This window comes from Podarcis gaigeae (genome assembly GCF_964106915.1).
Source record: "Podarcis gaigeae genome assembly, chromosome: 6".
NCBI lineage: Eukaryota > Metazoa > Chordata > Lepidosauria > Squamata > Lacertidae > Podarcis > Podarcis gaigeae.
The window spans coordinates 32288164-32303386 of record NC_139682.1 but is presented as its reverse complement, the minus strand read 5'-3'; the positions used below and the strand labels follow the sequence as shown (position 1 = coordinate 32303386).

General features: G+C 42.7%; 1 protein-coding gene across 3 annotated transcripts; it reads right to left on the bottom strand.

Annotated features, from left to right (window-relative positions):
• Positions 1-11702, bottom strand: UBE2T (ubiquitin conjugating enzyme E2 T). 3 transcript variants are annotated; one of them, XM_083746683.1, is made up of 7 exons: positions 11532-11702; positions 8119-8231; positions 6985-7052; positions 6088-6195; positions 5181-5279; positions 4614-4697; positions 1-436 (listed from the first exon to the last, which is right to left on the bottom strand). In XM_083746683.1, the coding sequence occupies exons 2-7, from the start codon at positions 8225-8227 to the stop codon at positions 308-310; spliced, it is 597 nt and encodes a 198-aa protein (XP_083602809.1). In that variant the 5' UTR covers positions 8228-8231; positions 11532-11702; the 3' UTR covers positions 1-307. The 3 variants fall into 3 exon arrangements, with proteins under 3 accessions (XP_083602809.1, XP_083602808.1, XP_083602810.1); XM_083746682.1 differs by having other exon boundaries at positions 11517-11701; XM_083746684.1 differs by lacking the exon at positions 11532-11702 and having other exon boundaries at positions 8030-8155.
• Positions 11703-15223: the final 3521 nt, after the last annotated feature.

Below are 15223 nucleotides of genomic sequence, written 5' to 3'. Positions count from 1 at the left end.
TAGCAGGACTAAATATGTTATTTATTACTCTCTCATTGGTGCCTTCATTCAAAACATGCACAAAATACAGCAAAATACACAAATTAGACAGTGAAAGACAAAATTGCTGTAAAGAACTTAAGAAATCTGCAGAAGTAAAATAAGATGTTTTTAAAAACAGACAAGTGCTTCACTGACACAGCCTTAGAGGCATTGCATACAATGAGTAAACAGTACATTAATTGCAACAAGTCTACTTAAGAGATGGAAAGGAACACTGAAACAGACACAGAGCTAGAGACCGGGATATTGCACGACAGCAAAGCTTCTATGTTTCTGAGCAAGGTCTTTTGGACAATCCACTGATACTGCTTCCTTTCCTTTTCTGGGAAATGTGAGAATCTTTGGGTGGGTTGGCTGCACCTTGGTGGTTCTCTTCATCGGTGGTTTCCAAAGTCTGGAATAACATCAGAGAAAACCAACTGAGAGAAAAATATTGGTTTCTGTGTTCACACTTTGCTCAAAGGACCAATGCTTTCATTCACATCTTGCAAGTATGCAGACTCCCTAAGTTAAGACTTCAAAAGTCATGGGACACATTTTGTTCTTTAAAGACACAAATCAGCTAATTCCTCACCTCCTTACCACCCCACCCAGAATTCCCATAGATCCTCATTATACAGCTCACCACATTTAGTGGCCTGACAGCCAACTTGAGGTGCTACAGAAGAGAAAATGTGCCTTTTCCTCCATCACTGGACTGTTCTTATGTGTTCTGGGAACTAGAAAAACTTTTTCAGAAATTTGTGCAATACAATATTGTCAGGGGTTCAGGAGCAGAGGCACAGGGAAGAGAGGAGATGGAGAGCGAGGGGGAGGAATCCGAGGGGAACGCAGGAGATGAAAGTGGTCCAAGGGATTCCATGAGCCTCTCCAGCGAATCGGAAGATTCACAGAAGGGGGCGCCAGCGGCCAATGGCAGGGGGTTCCCAAGGGGAACGCTCCAGGAGCAAGGGGGCAGCAGGGACTCCCAGAGCAGTAGTTGGAAATCAGGACCAGCTTCCCCACCAGAGCGGAGTGGGGGGGAAGAGACCCAAGCATCGGGGCCAGTGCATTCCCCACCAGGGAGAGAAGACGAGACAGGGCTGACCACGCCTCCATCGGAGAGTCTGACAATGGGGGGAAGGTCAGATCCGGCCAGTGTCCCGGAAGGGGGAAGCAGTGACACAAGCAGTGTGACGGTTAGGAGAAAGGTCACTGGGTTGGCGCGAGAGGCAAGTTCAAATGTACAGAAGCACGGGACAGCAGAGAATGAGGATTGGGAACCTGGTCCTAAAGCCTGCCGAAGGGAGGGGGAGGAGCTGAGCGACTCAGCGTCGGAAGAGTCCAGAAAGGGCAATGCCCCAGCGGGCAGGAGGACCCAGAGGAGGAGAGAACAGCGCAGAAGGTGGAGCAGGGCTAGGATCTTAAACTGGTGCGGAAGGGGAAGTGATTCAGACGGGACTTCGCCGATCTAAGGTCTAAGACGTAGGGCTGCACGGTCTGGCGTTGAAATGGAAACTAAACTTCAATAAAGACTTTTGTACATTACATCAACCTGGCGTTGGTCCTCTGTGAGCTGGGATCTAGAGGCAGCTCTGACAAATATGTATGGCTCTGCAAGATTTGTATAGGCTGTTTTATAGATCACTTCCATAGCACAGATATACCCAGTCCTTTTTTTCTGGGGGCACTCAAGGGTATGCAGTACCGGCATATTTTTGCCTAGAAGAAAAGCACTGAATATACCAGTTTTTACAAGCAAATTCTGGGCAACATGGAGATGCTACCTCCGAACAGAAATCAGTTCTTTCTACAAGCAGGCCAAATTTATCCAAAGCTGAAATTCTGCTGACAGCCTAAGAAGAATCAGCTTCTTCACATTAGTTTAGAAACAAGAAAGTGCAACTATGAAAGAAGCTGTATTATTTAAGGTTCAGATGCCCCCAAGTGTTTCAGCTGTGTAATTTCATTCCAATTTACCTGGAAATTTCAATAAAAGTAGAAGACATAGTTGTGAATTACTGAAGACCACTCTGTGCTTTATTGGGGCACACAAAACTGTTGAAGATGACACAGGATAATTTATACAGAGCTGATTGCTACATCTACTTTCTGCTTGAACTCATTGCTGGTGCTGGGCTGGGTGCTCTAGCATGGATGACTCCAGTAGTAAGTGCTCCTCAAAGTATATTTCCTGTTTTCTATTCACTTCCCAGCTTTCAGTGACTGTAGAATACAGCCCTTTATAGTATGCATTAAATCCTTGCTCCCCTGAATAGTGGCATTTGCACTCCCAAACATGTTTTGCTTGGGAGTTGCCCTGACTCCTTAGCTCCTAAATATAACTAAGACCCAAGTCTCATGTGCCCACAAATCTTTTGATTTGTCCATTCTATGCTAATAATGAGCAACTACAACGAACAGAAAGTTAGGGATCCATTTTTTGAACAGACAAGTGAAAGGTTACAGAAGAAAGGCAAGGAAATCAGGATTCTAAACCAGATTGAATAGGGAGCCAGCCAAATGCTTGAACAATTAAGAGTTCTAAAAAGTGCAGGAAGCCTACAAGAGAACAGCTGTCTCCCACTACAGATGTTTGCCCTGAACACTTGGAATACAGAAACATCCATTCAACAATGGGGGAAGTCTAAAGGCACAGCCCCTTTTGTAATGGCAGTGCCCCTACATGCAAGTAAAGACTGAATAGGGTCAAAGTGATGGAGGTAGCAGAATGGACTGTACCACTTCAGACTGCAAGTGGAGGAAATTATTATTACTTATTAAATTTCGATTCCGCCCTTCATCCAAGGATAACAGGGCAGTTTACAACATAAAAACACAAAAATATATACCATGATAACAAACAAAAACAGTAACACCTGCAGCCTAGGGCTTTTGGAATGGTATTCCATGCTCACTGAAGAAATGGAAGAGCAATGCTTTCAGACAGAAGTTACAGTAGGAGGTGAAAGACTGCATCCCCATCATTTTGAAGTTATCAGGTTCTATATGGAAAAACTTCAGAAATGCACTGTGAGAGGAATCAGGCATATATGCAGAATGTCAAAAGACGATCTCTCAGCCTGCCCTTAACCATGCTTTGCCATCTCCTCTCCAGTCCTCAAATCACCCAGTTTGCTTGTCTGGAATGCTATAACCAATTCTGTGACTGGGAAGAGGCCAGAATAACCACAGTTGTACCTTGGTTTTCGAACAGCTTAGTTCTCGAACATTTTGGCTCCTAAACACTGCAAACATGGAAGTGACTGTTCCGGTTTGCGAACTATTTTGGGAATGTCCGATGGAGCTTCCTGCAGCCAATCAGAAGCTGCTCTTTGGCTTTCCAAATGTTCCAAGGTACACTGGTAGACTTGTTTGATGAGGATAGACCTTCATCTCATGACAAGCTTATCTCCTTCTAACCTGACTCTGGAGCACAATGGTTTAAAGCCCTACAGGTGAGCAGCTTGAAATTCAGGTTAAAAGCACTTATCTTTGAAAGTGTTTACAGTGGTTAGTTCACAGGAAGGGTATTAACTACCCTCTATGGAATCCTAACTGATTCTTTTTGCAGGGACCCTAATGGTTCTTGCATGGTGTAGGAGAATGATATTGGCAGACCAATCTCTGAAGCTTCCTGGTGTGCTCTGTGGTCTCATGCACCCTTTAAAACTATATCAGCAGCCGTCAAACTAGCTTCTCAAGTTAGTTTAAGCAATATAAGGTTCAGCGGTGAACTAAGTTATATGAATCCCCCTCTACAGTAAGCCTGCAACTTACACGGGAGGTGTGTTCCAGGGATCACACCTAAAGCCAAAATCACATGAAGTCAAAACACAGGTAGAACTGCCAAAGTCGGACACCTGCCCTTTATTTATTTATTTATTGCCAAGCGCGTAAAGCTGAATGCGCACAAGTTAAATGTGCCTAAGTTGTGGGCTTCCTGTATTAAAAAAAGAAACTCGTTTCGCTGCATATGTAGACCAGATGTAACTGGGAGAATTTCTATAAATTATTTCCCGTATCAGTGAACAAGGCTGATCCCACATCCTAAATTTCCCTGGAATCAATGCGTGTTTGGCCTGGGGTACTGGAATGATTTTACCAAAAGATCTGCGTCTCTGCTGATGAATTCTTCCCCTCATACAAATACATGGAGGATGTATGCCGTCTGCAGATTTAGAACCGTACTGCAAGCCAAATAAAATTCCATATAAAATGTTTGCAATAGGGTAACTTCCAAATATTCTTACCCAAGGCAAATTCTACAAGATCAGACACAAATAAAATACAATAAACTATGAACAATCCCTGCATTTTTCTATGACATTTTAGAGTTATGACGTGGCCAAGAAAGCAAAACAAAAACTCCCATTGCCAGAAAAGGTAGTCTACAAGGGAGACGTTAATCCAGACACTTGTGTTTCATGGCACATTCATAGTATTTCCATCCCACAAACTCAATTATAGGAAGAGGGGCAATTATAGGTGACGCAGATTTGAAGTATTCCGTTGCGCACAGCAAGACTACACATGTGAAGATTAACCTACACCCCATTCCTCTCCTAACAAAAGTGATATACTTTCCTTACCATTGTTGTCTGGCTTGCATACTTCTCTGTCCATTGTCTGGCATTTTTGAGGAATGTTTGCTTGTTGTATTTATACTCAGAGGACTAGACATAATTAAAAAAAAGAAAAAGGAAAAAGTAAGAGACAAGGATAATTATGGCCTCTCAACCATAAGACCATAGTTACATTTGATGACAGATTTACTAGACCGCATGGAAGACTACTTAACCACACTAGGTATTTAGGAAGACTGCAATCGCCATATTTTGTATCCTGTATGCAACACATATATACCCATCCATCCATTTTTAAGCATGATGTTTCAAGGTAGAAAGCGTTGACCTCACTGTCAACAAAACAAATTCTATTTGAGCATCTCCCACCTCTCCCCACTCCCACTTCTAGGTCAACATGGCCTTTTCTCAGTTGTATTACTGGAAAATTTGTACCCCCAAAAAATGAACTGCAAGAGGTACATCTATTGCACTCTGTGGTTTCTTCACATCCCTTCACGGACAGAGTTATAGCATAGTTATAGCTTCCAAAAATACAACACACATTCCACCAAAATAAAGGAGGAAACTTACTATGTCAGCCATGAGGGGGTCATCAGGGTTGGGTTCATTCATAAGTATCTGTATTGAAGTCAGCAAAGTAGCAATATTCAAAGACGGTCTCCATGCACCCTGCACAGAACGAAAAATTACTTGAGTGAGTGGGGGTATTATGATACAAAGAGAAGTGTGTCTTGTTGGGAGTTACTTTGCAGGTCCAAGGTATAATTCCCCCCAAGATTTTCTGGGCAACATTGCAGAAATTTAGAAGCAACCTGTATATCAATTAGGTAATACATACAAGTGTGACATGCAACAAAATGTTGCCATGTATTCTCTTCCAATAACAGGGGTGCTTCTGTTTCCTCCAGATAGTGGTGAGGGGCTTAAGTAGTCCAAGTCACATTCCTTCCCTAAATTCTCTTTTCTAAATCTCACTCTACATTCCGTGGCTTGAGGAGACCACCCTTCATCCTCTATATTTATTGAGTTGATTTTGGAAGGGTGTGCTGCCCTCTTTTGTTTAACTCTTTATGTACTTCTGAAAAATCTTAGAATAAGCCCCAGCAAACTATTCCCCCCCCCTCCAAACCCTGTTTGGCAACAATCACAGTGACACTCACAAACTTCAGTATTATCAATATGCATAGCCAGATCAACATGCTGCAAAAATATGTGGTACTCAAAACCCCAAAAGCATCAATGCCACCTGTGCCACACACAACCAAAGGCAATTAAGAAAAGATGAGATTTACAAGGAGCTTAGACCAGTTGACTGTAACTGTTTCTGTCCAGGTCTCCTCAGTAGGGAAATACAAGCAAGTGGCCTCTTTCAACCAATACACATAGCAGGATCTGCACTTGCAGATAGGAACAGCTGTGCCAGGAGGCCTACTGCTGCTCTCATCAATCCCTGTAAGAGAGGCAACTGTAACCTTACCTTAGGTGGCAATCTGAGAACATCAAGGCAAATTCTTCCAGCTGAGTCAATGTTGGGATGGTAGATGGGAGTCAGAAAGCGTATCTTTGGGGGTTCAAATGGATACCTAATTAAAAAACAGTTGGTTCTCTTATTTTGAAAGAGAATTTTCACAAGTTAACCCCCACAAATCCCTCGTTCTTATCCATTTCTGAACATGCATGAGCATAATCATCATCATCATCATTTATTATTTATACCCTGCCAATCTGGCTGGGTTTCCCCAGCCACTCTGGGCGGCTTCCAACAAAATATTAAAATACAATAGTCTATTAAACATTAAAAGCTTCTCTAAACAGGGCTGCCTTCAGGTGTCTTCTTAAAGTCTGGTAGTTCTTTTTCTCTTTGACATCTGGTGGGAGGGCGTTCCACAGGGTGGGTGCCACTACCAAGAAGGCTCTCTGCCTGGTTCCCTGTAACTTGGCTTCTCGCAGTGAGGGAACCACCAGAAGGCCCTCGGCACTGGACCTCAGTGTCCGGCCAGAACGATGAGAGTAATATCCAATTGTGGTATCCTATATAAGCAAACAGGGTTTACACTTCCTTACCTCTGCAGTCCCCTACATGCCACCAAAAGCTATTGTTTGGAGGCTTAGGAGAACTCCTGTTGCACCCATTGGCATAACATTGATCTCACTCACTAGCAGGCACATCCAACTTCCAAGTGCCTGCGATTTACTCCCTCTTGGACATGCCTGATCTAGAGGAATCAGCTTGATCTTAAAGCAGTTTAACAGCTCTCTAGTTCCTAATCTTGTAAAAGGAACTGCAGTCTCATGAGCTGTATTTAACAAATCTACCATTCCATATCTGCTTAATACATTGAAGCACAAAAGATTTTCAAAAATCCACTTAACTTTCAGGCACAACTACTTCCAAGTTAAAAATTCCTTTCTCGTATGGTGTATCTGCAGAACCCAACATTTCTAAAGAGGAAAAGACATATTAAGATACATCAATACTGCCCTCTTTAGGTAACTGCTTCAGTCACTGCAAAAACAAAGTTTGATCACATAAGCCACAATATATTCATAATATCTTCAAAATACATCCATCCAAGGAACTAGGCAGGAAAAGAACAAAAGTTACAAGGAATGTAATAATTATTTATTTTCAGACTTATTGCTCAGTGCCAGAATTCTAAAAAGACTTGGATGAGGATATATTTTTATCTTCCAGGAAAGGATCTTTATACTGGCTAACAAAATAAATTTCTGTCCAAAAAGAATTAGAAAATTATGAGCATCTTCTAATCTTTGCTACACCAAACATTTGTTGTAGAAAAAGGAGCTACTTCTCTATTTCCTGCTATGCAGATGACCTAGTATCTTTACCTTTTATGGCTTATACAGTGGACGCTCGGGTTGCGAACATGATCCATGTGGGATGCATGTTCGCAACCTGCGTCTGCGCATGCGCAAAGCGCGATTTAGTGCTTCTGCGCATGCATGACCGCCGAACCCCGGAAGTAACCTGTTCTGGTACTTCCGGGTTTCGGCAGTCCGCAACCCGAAAAGACACAACCTGAAGCGACTGTAACCTGAGGTATGACAACACCTTCCATTTCATTATTAATCACAACTAAGGTCAGCTTCTTAAGCAACATTTCCTCAAATTCCAGTGAATCATTGACAAAAAACTAAATGAAATAATTGCATTAAAACAATCTAGAAAAGGGCTGGGGAATCCATAGCTCTCCAGAAGTTGTTGGACTGCAGCTCCCCAGCATCCTTCACTGCATGCTTTTTGGCACCACGCAAGTTTACTCTGAAACAAATCCAATTTTTTTTATGGAACTTGCTTCTAAATACAGTGTACAGTATATTTGCATGTATACAGAAAAAGCAAAACAAATTCTCTGGAACTTTTAATTAATGCTTATGTATATGTTATAGATTCTAACCTCTAACTATTTGTATATTGTTTTGTTTATTGTTGCTGGGCTACTGAGGTATGGAGGGCAGAAAAGATCGAATCCAGACAGATACATACGGGCTTGAAGATCATCTATACGGCTTCCATTCTGCCAGCAAGTAATTCCTGGTGGCGGCTGTGTAGTCAGCAAATGCAGCTCCCTCTTAAGTCGTGAAGCCCTTTGCATTGTTCTGCAATAGTGTAGGGGAAATTTGCTTCATTTAACTTTTCTAATTTCAGCAACTATAAATCCTTTCTGATAATGAATTACATGCCAGTGCAGTAGTAGCAGAATTTTCAGGTAGCTGTGTAAGTTTTTTTAAAAAGATTGTAGCCTGTTTAGACAACTTAGCTCGGAAATGCTGATCCAGACCCAGTCTCACTCTTGGAGATCACTATCAAAACAATTTCTCCATGTCAGAAGCACTCATGTTTTACATCAATCGATATTAAATAGAACTGAGATACTAGGTAACGTTTTTGCAACTTGTATATGATCTTGTAGAGATCATTAAACACTAGGCTGAGATCCATTTTTAAACACATCACAATTACTAAAATTATATGCCTGGGTATGCTTGCATGAACAAAAAAGGTTTTAGTGAGCACTGGGGGGAGAAAAATACAGCGAAGGAACCTGCCTAATATTAATGTGCAGGGAGTTCTGAAGCAAGGGTGCTGTTGGCTTCTAAATGTGGGGCAAACGTGATACAGCACTTTTACGAGTTCTGCAGATCTAAGCAGTGAAGGGCATACATATTGGGGGCGAGGCAATCCTTCAAGTAGGTGGAAGTAGACCTTCAGCTCCAGGAGGCAGCCAGGCCCCTTCCTACTGTTTCTAAGGAAGGCTAGAGAGGGGCGTTAGGTTAAAAATGGGAGCCAGTTGGAGAGCTGCAGTTTTGATTTCATTGCCTCTTCTCCCTGGCTTTTGACACTATATATAGAGAGAGAGAGAGACTGTGTACAGTGTGTGTGTGTGTGTGTGTGTGTGTGTATACACACTATATATATATATATAGTATATTTGCTTTCGTAGATTTTCACGGGTACAGGAATGCAGGTTTTGGTGTCCTCGGGTGTCTTCCCGTGTAAAAGTTGGGGTGTCTAGGCGACGTTTCGACGAGGTCTCACTCGTCATCTTCAGGCTGGTGCTTTCGGCTTCTTGTTACTGGAACAGAGCGGGATCTCAATGTTTGAGTTCCTATAAATACTGTAGAGGGGGTGTGGTGTCTAGCCTCCAATGTTCTGGGCAGAGAGGAAGTTCCCAGGCTAGTGTGCCTTTTCTTCTTTTGTTCCTTAATTACTTGAGAGATACCTTGAGTGATTTCTTGAGTGATATCCTGAGTACCACTTAGGTGGGTCATTAGGTGTGGATTAGTTGCTAAAGTCTTTGTGTCTTGACCTCTTGAACTTTGTGAAGAGTTTTCCTGAGAAGATGGCTGTATTGCACTTAGTTGTGCTTTGGCTTGGCTTCGTGTATAGGGGCGAGCTGTGGTTTTGTGGCTTGTGTCAGCCAGATCTGTGTAGGGATTGCAGGGGAATCTTTGCTCTTTAACACGGAACATCACCACAATTGCTCTTTAACACGGAACATCACCACAAGAGAATAATCATGGAAGCCATCGAGATAGAGAAACACCCTCACAACATGAACAAGCGTGACGACACATCCCGCTTGCCAGACATCTGGAAATTAGCCCTCTCCACAAAAACTGACACCAGATCCAGAGGCACACAGAACGCCAACACCAATCAACCACACCAGACCCAAACCCAGACCCTCTCCACAGATGAATTACTGACACCATCCAGTAGCCAATCCATGGTGGCACCTCCGGATGCTGCACCCCCCTGCAATCCCTACACAGATCTGGCTGACACAAGCCACAAAACCACAGCTCGCCCCTATACACGAAGCCAAGCCAAAGCACAACTAAGTGCAATACAGCCATCTTCTCAGGAAAACTCTTCACAAAGTTCAAGAGGTCAAGACACAAAGACTTTAGCAACTAATCCACACCTAATGACCCACCTAAGTGGTACTCAGGATATCACTCAAGAAATCACTCAAGGTATCTCTCAAGTAATTAAGGAACAAAAGAAGAAAAGGCACACTAGCCTGGGAACTTCCTCTCTGCCCAGAACATTGGAGGCTAGACACCACACCCCCTCTACAGTATTTATAGGAACTCAAACATTGAGATCCCGCTCTGTTCCAGTAACAAGAAGCCGAAAGCACCAGCCTGAAGATGACGAGTGAGACCTCGTCGAAACGTCGCCTAGACACCCCAACTTTTACACGGGAAGACACCCGAGGACACCAAAACCATATATAGTATATATATATATACACACACACATATAGTGTGTGTGTGTATATATACACACACACACACACAAACATGCAAAGTCTCCCTAGCTTTGACACTATATGTAGATATAGTGTATGTGTGTATATATATAGTGTATAGTGTCTGAGTATGTGTGTGTGTGTGTGTATATATATATATATATATATATACACACACACAGACACAGACAGAAACACACACACACACACACATATATATATATATATATATATGCAGGTTTTGGTGTCCTCGGGTGTCTTCCCGTGTAAAAGTTGGGGTGTCTAGGCGACGTTTCGACGAGGTCTCACTCGTCATCTTCAGGCTGGTGCTTTCGGCTTCTTGTTACTGGAACAGAGCACCAGCCTGAAGATGACGAGTGAGACCTCGTCGAAACGTCGCCTAGACACCCCAACTTTTACACGGGAAGACACCCGAGGACACCAAAACCTGCATTCCTGTACCCGTGAAAATCTACGAAAGCAAATATATATATATATATATATATATGCTTTAGCAACTAATCCACACCTAATGACCCACCTAAGTGGTACTCAGGATATCACTCAATAAATCACTCAAGGTATCTCTCAAGTAATTAAGGAACAAAAGAAGAAAAGGCACACTAGCCTGGGAACTTCCTCTCTGCCCAGAACATTGGAGGCTAGACACCACACCCCCTCTACAGTATTTATAGGAACTCAAACATTGAGATCCCGCTCTGTTCCAGTAACAAGAAGCCGAAAGCACCAGCCTGAAGATGACGAGTGAGACCTCGTCGAAACGTCGCCTAGACACCCCAACTTTTACACGGGAAGACACCCGAGGACACCAAAACCTGCATATATATATATATATATATATATATATATATATACACATACACACTTTTAATTGTTGTAACCCGCCCTGGGGACCTGAAGGTGCCAGTTAGGATAGCAAAATAAAGGTAACAGCAATTATAACACCCATAATTCGAGCCTCAGTACATGCAGAGGGAGGGCTATTCCTCCTCCCCTCTCCCCGTGCGAAACTGAAGGGGCGCCCAGTGTGAACCGGCTCGCCCCGCCCCGGCTCGGCGGGCTTCCTTCGCCAAGGCGGCCTGCGAGACCCCCGCACGAAACCCACCCGGTGCTTACGAACCCCTCTCGGTTTCTGAGGAAGCGGGACCTTCCGCTGCCTTTCCCGCCCTTTCAGAATGGATCGGCAGCTGCAGCAAAGCTGGAAGCAAGGCGAGGTTCGGGAGGGCTTTAGAAAAACCCGCTGCCGCAGGTTAGAAGCACGAAGGCCCGACATGCTTTGCACGGGCCGCGGCGTGAATGGGCGTTCGAGGTGTCCGTCAAAATGCGACCTACTACGGATTGGCCAGCGAGGGCGGAGGGCAGAGCGGCTCCAAGCGGGGAAACGGCACAATCAGGTTTTCCCGACACTTCGGGCACGAAGTCGAACTGCTCTCTCCGTTCCAGGCTGCTGAGGTTTCGTTAGCAGCAATCACAGCTGCTTTGAGCGCCTGCGGAAGATATTCTTATTTTTGTTAGGGAGGGGCAGCCAACGTTGTTCAGCTTTTTTTTTAAAGGAAATCAGGTGTAAAAATACCCCGTAAATAGGACATTGCGGGGGGCAAGCTTCTGCTGCCGTGGGGGGGGACAGAACCTTAGATAACTGAGTACTTTCAATGCTTGTCAATCATTTTTGTGGACCTGGGGGGGGCTGCCCCCCCAGGCTACACCCATGAAGCCTACCCAGATGTTTTGCAAGTTTGTACTGGTTTTAATTTGTTTCTAGTATATTCTATTGTGGTTTTAACTTGATGTATGTTTTCAATTATGGTTGCTAAAAAAATAATAGTGATAATTCTGATTGCTTTATTTTTTTATTTGTAAACTGCCTTGGGTTTTTCCTACAGTCAAGTGGTATATAAATTTTATGGAACAAAAATAAAATAGATATATTATGAATACTCTGTGCTGATTTTGCAGATATTTAAGATTTAATTGTCACAGATTCTCACTTACCCCGTTGCAGAACAACTCATCTATAACCACATATATGTACATCTTGCAGCGCGCGTGCACACACAGAGAGAGTTTTTAATGTTTTTAAATAAAATCAAATATTGAGAAACACTTGCCAACTTGTTTCAGAACTTCGTTACACTCAATGCAGTAGACTACTGTACAGTCCATAAAAGCTTATACTGTGTTACATCCGTATGGTGCCACCAGACAATGCAAAACAGGACTGCCATGGTTTCGCTGGGTTTATTACAATCCTTTGACTGTAACATGCATTGCTTCATTGACTTCAAAATGTGATAAGCAAGCCCTCCTCATTTTGATTAGTGGACCTCTATCACAAAATCCTGCCCTTACCACACCACTGCACCCAACCCACTACGTGTTGCTGGCTAATAAACCATTTCCTGAGAGCTGGACCATAAAGAAGGCTGATCGCCAAAGAATTGATGCTTTTGAATTATGGTGTTGGAAGAGACTCTTGAGAGTCCCATGGACTGCAAGAAGATCAAACCTCTTCATTCTTAAGGAAATCAGCCCTGAGTGCTCACTGGAAGGACAGATCGTGAAGCTGAGGCTCCAATACTTTGGCCACCTCATGAGAAGAGAAGACTCCCTGGATGTTGGGAAAGATGGAGGGCACAAGGAGAAGGGGACGACAGGGGAAGAGATGGTTGGATAGTGTTCTCGAAGCTACCAGCATGAGTTTGACCAAACTGCGGGAGGCAGTAGAAGACAGAAGTGCCTGGCATGCTCTAGTCCATGGGGTCATGAAGAATTGGCAACGACTAAACGACTAAACAACAACAACAAAATGTCTTTTATATATATAGTGGTGGTGTTGTAAGCCCATTTTTGTTCATGTACTCCGGGCAGCATCTTTAGCTGACCTGCACACCACAAGAAAAGCATAAGCACATTGGTGTATCTCCATCTGTGTGAGGAGTGCAATGAGGCATTAAATTCACCCCTTTTGCAAGAAAACTATTTCTCATGTACTTTAGAGGACTGAGATTTAAAACATATGTATACGGTGTTATGTGCCCAGGACAGACTGAAAAAGAAATCTTCATAAAGTATGCCCCACCCCCTACAAATTACAATTACAGTTTTGCACCCCACACTATCCTTTAATCATTACATAATCAAGCCTTGTTCAATAGCAGAGATCATGCCCTTAAACTCTTTATGGCAGATTAAAAAATGCCAGTAACTTGGATGTGTAAGAGGTCAACGTGTTTTAAAGGAGAATTTCATTATTGGGCAATTTATATTACAACATGTTTCTATGTAATTTGATAATATTCAATGGCACTAAGATAAGTAAGTATACACTGATTGTAATCTAATGGCATAATCCTACACATGTTTATTCAGAAGGAACTCCGATTGAGTTCAGTGAGTTTCAGGTAAGGAGCTATATGATGTCAGTCTTGGTTATGCAAGTTAAAACTCTACTTAAGAACATTATAAAGCAGCCTTCAATTGTATGCTGCACGTATTTATTTCATGAAATATTATATATCACTTGGTTGTGAAAACCTCAGAAAGAATAAAACAATAAAATTATCAGTAAAAAGAGTTACATTCAAAAATAATTAAAAACAATGACTTCACTGCCTCTGCTGCAAAACCTAATGCACCACTGGCCTGAACCCTTTTCACTTTGAATAATTTTAACCAAGTATTTATCAAAACTTTAATAAAATATTAACCACCACCCCCCAAAAAAACCCAGGTATTTAGCATGTAATTAAGGGTTGTATCCAACTGTGTTATACTCAGTGGGCCTACTTTGAGTAGGAATAGCAATGGCTACAATGCTAGGTTTCATTTTATTTTGCCTATAGAATCTGCATAGCACCTTAAACCAGATGCCTATCACATGCCTGTACTCTTTTAAGTGGGCATTAGTCAGCTGCAGCTTTTGCCAGGAGGAAGGAGAAGGGATTTAGAGTGACCTACATTCTGCCCATAGTGACCTAGTTATTGTATTGTGTGTGAGGCAAGCACATAGAGAAGCTTCCAGGTGTCACATAAATGCCAGTCAAATTCCTGTGAACAGCTTTGAACTGTGTGACAGGATATGATCCTGGGATTCCCAGCAGGAGTCAAAAGACCTCAACAGAAAAAAGGTAAACACTACAAGGTGCATTTGGGGTTCAGTTCTTAAGCCAATTAACCAGTCCAGTTTTTTTGCAGTGGAATTGCTTCAGAGTTTGTTGTTTGAAGATTGTGCCTGTGAAGATGATTCCAAGTGAACTGGGAGAACAGGCCTAAGACATTTGCAACATTTTGGGAGGATTTAGTCCTGATCCTCCTGATTTCACTTACAGTGTGTCAGAAGAGACAGAGGCACAGTGTCATCGCCTTCCCTTCCAGGGCACTTCTTTGATTTGGATCACAAAAAAATATGAGTTCTGAATCTTGAGAGAGGTTTGGGAAGCATTATAATTCAGCATGTTAATGATTACCATGTACATAAAAGATATACAGATGTGATTTTTAAATATGAAATGGTACTAGCGGGCTATAAGAAATATGCATATTTCCACATTAATATTGTGAAATTTATTTCCTCCCCACACACAACTCCATACTTTGTTACCAAGGTATTTGCTTACTTAGCATGGGTAGTATTTAAAGTACAGTGGTACCTCGGGTTACATACGCTTCAGGTTACATACGCTTCAGGTTATAGACTCCACTAACCCAGAAATATTACCTCATGTTAAGAACTTTGCTTCAGGATGAGAACAGAAATCGGGCTCCAGCGGCGCGGCGGCAGCAGGAGGCCCCATTAGCTAAAGTGGTGCTTCA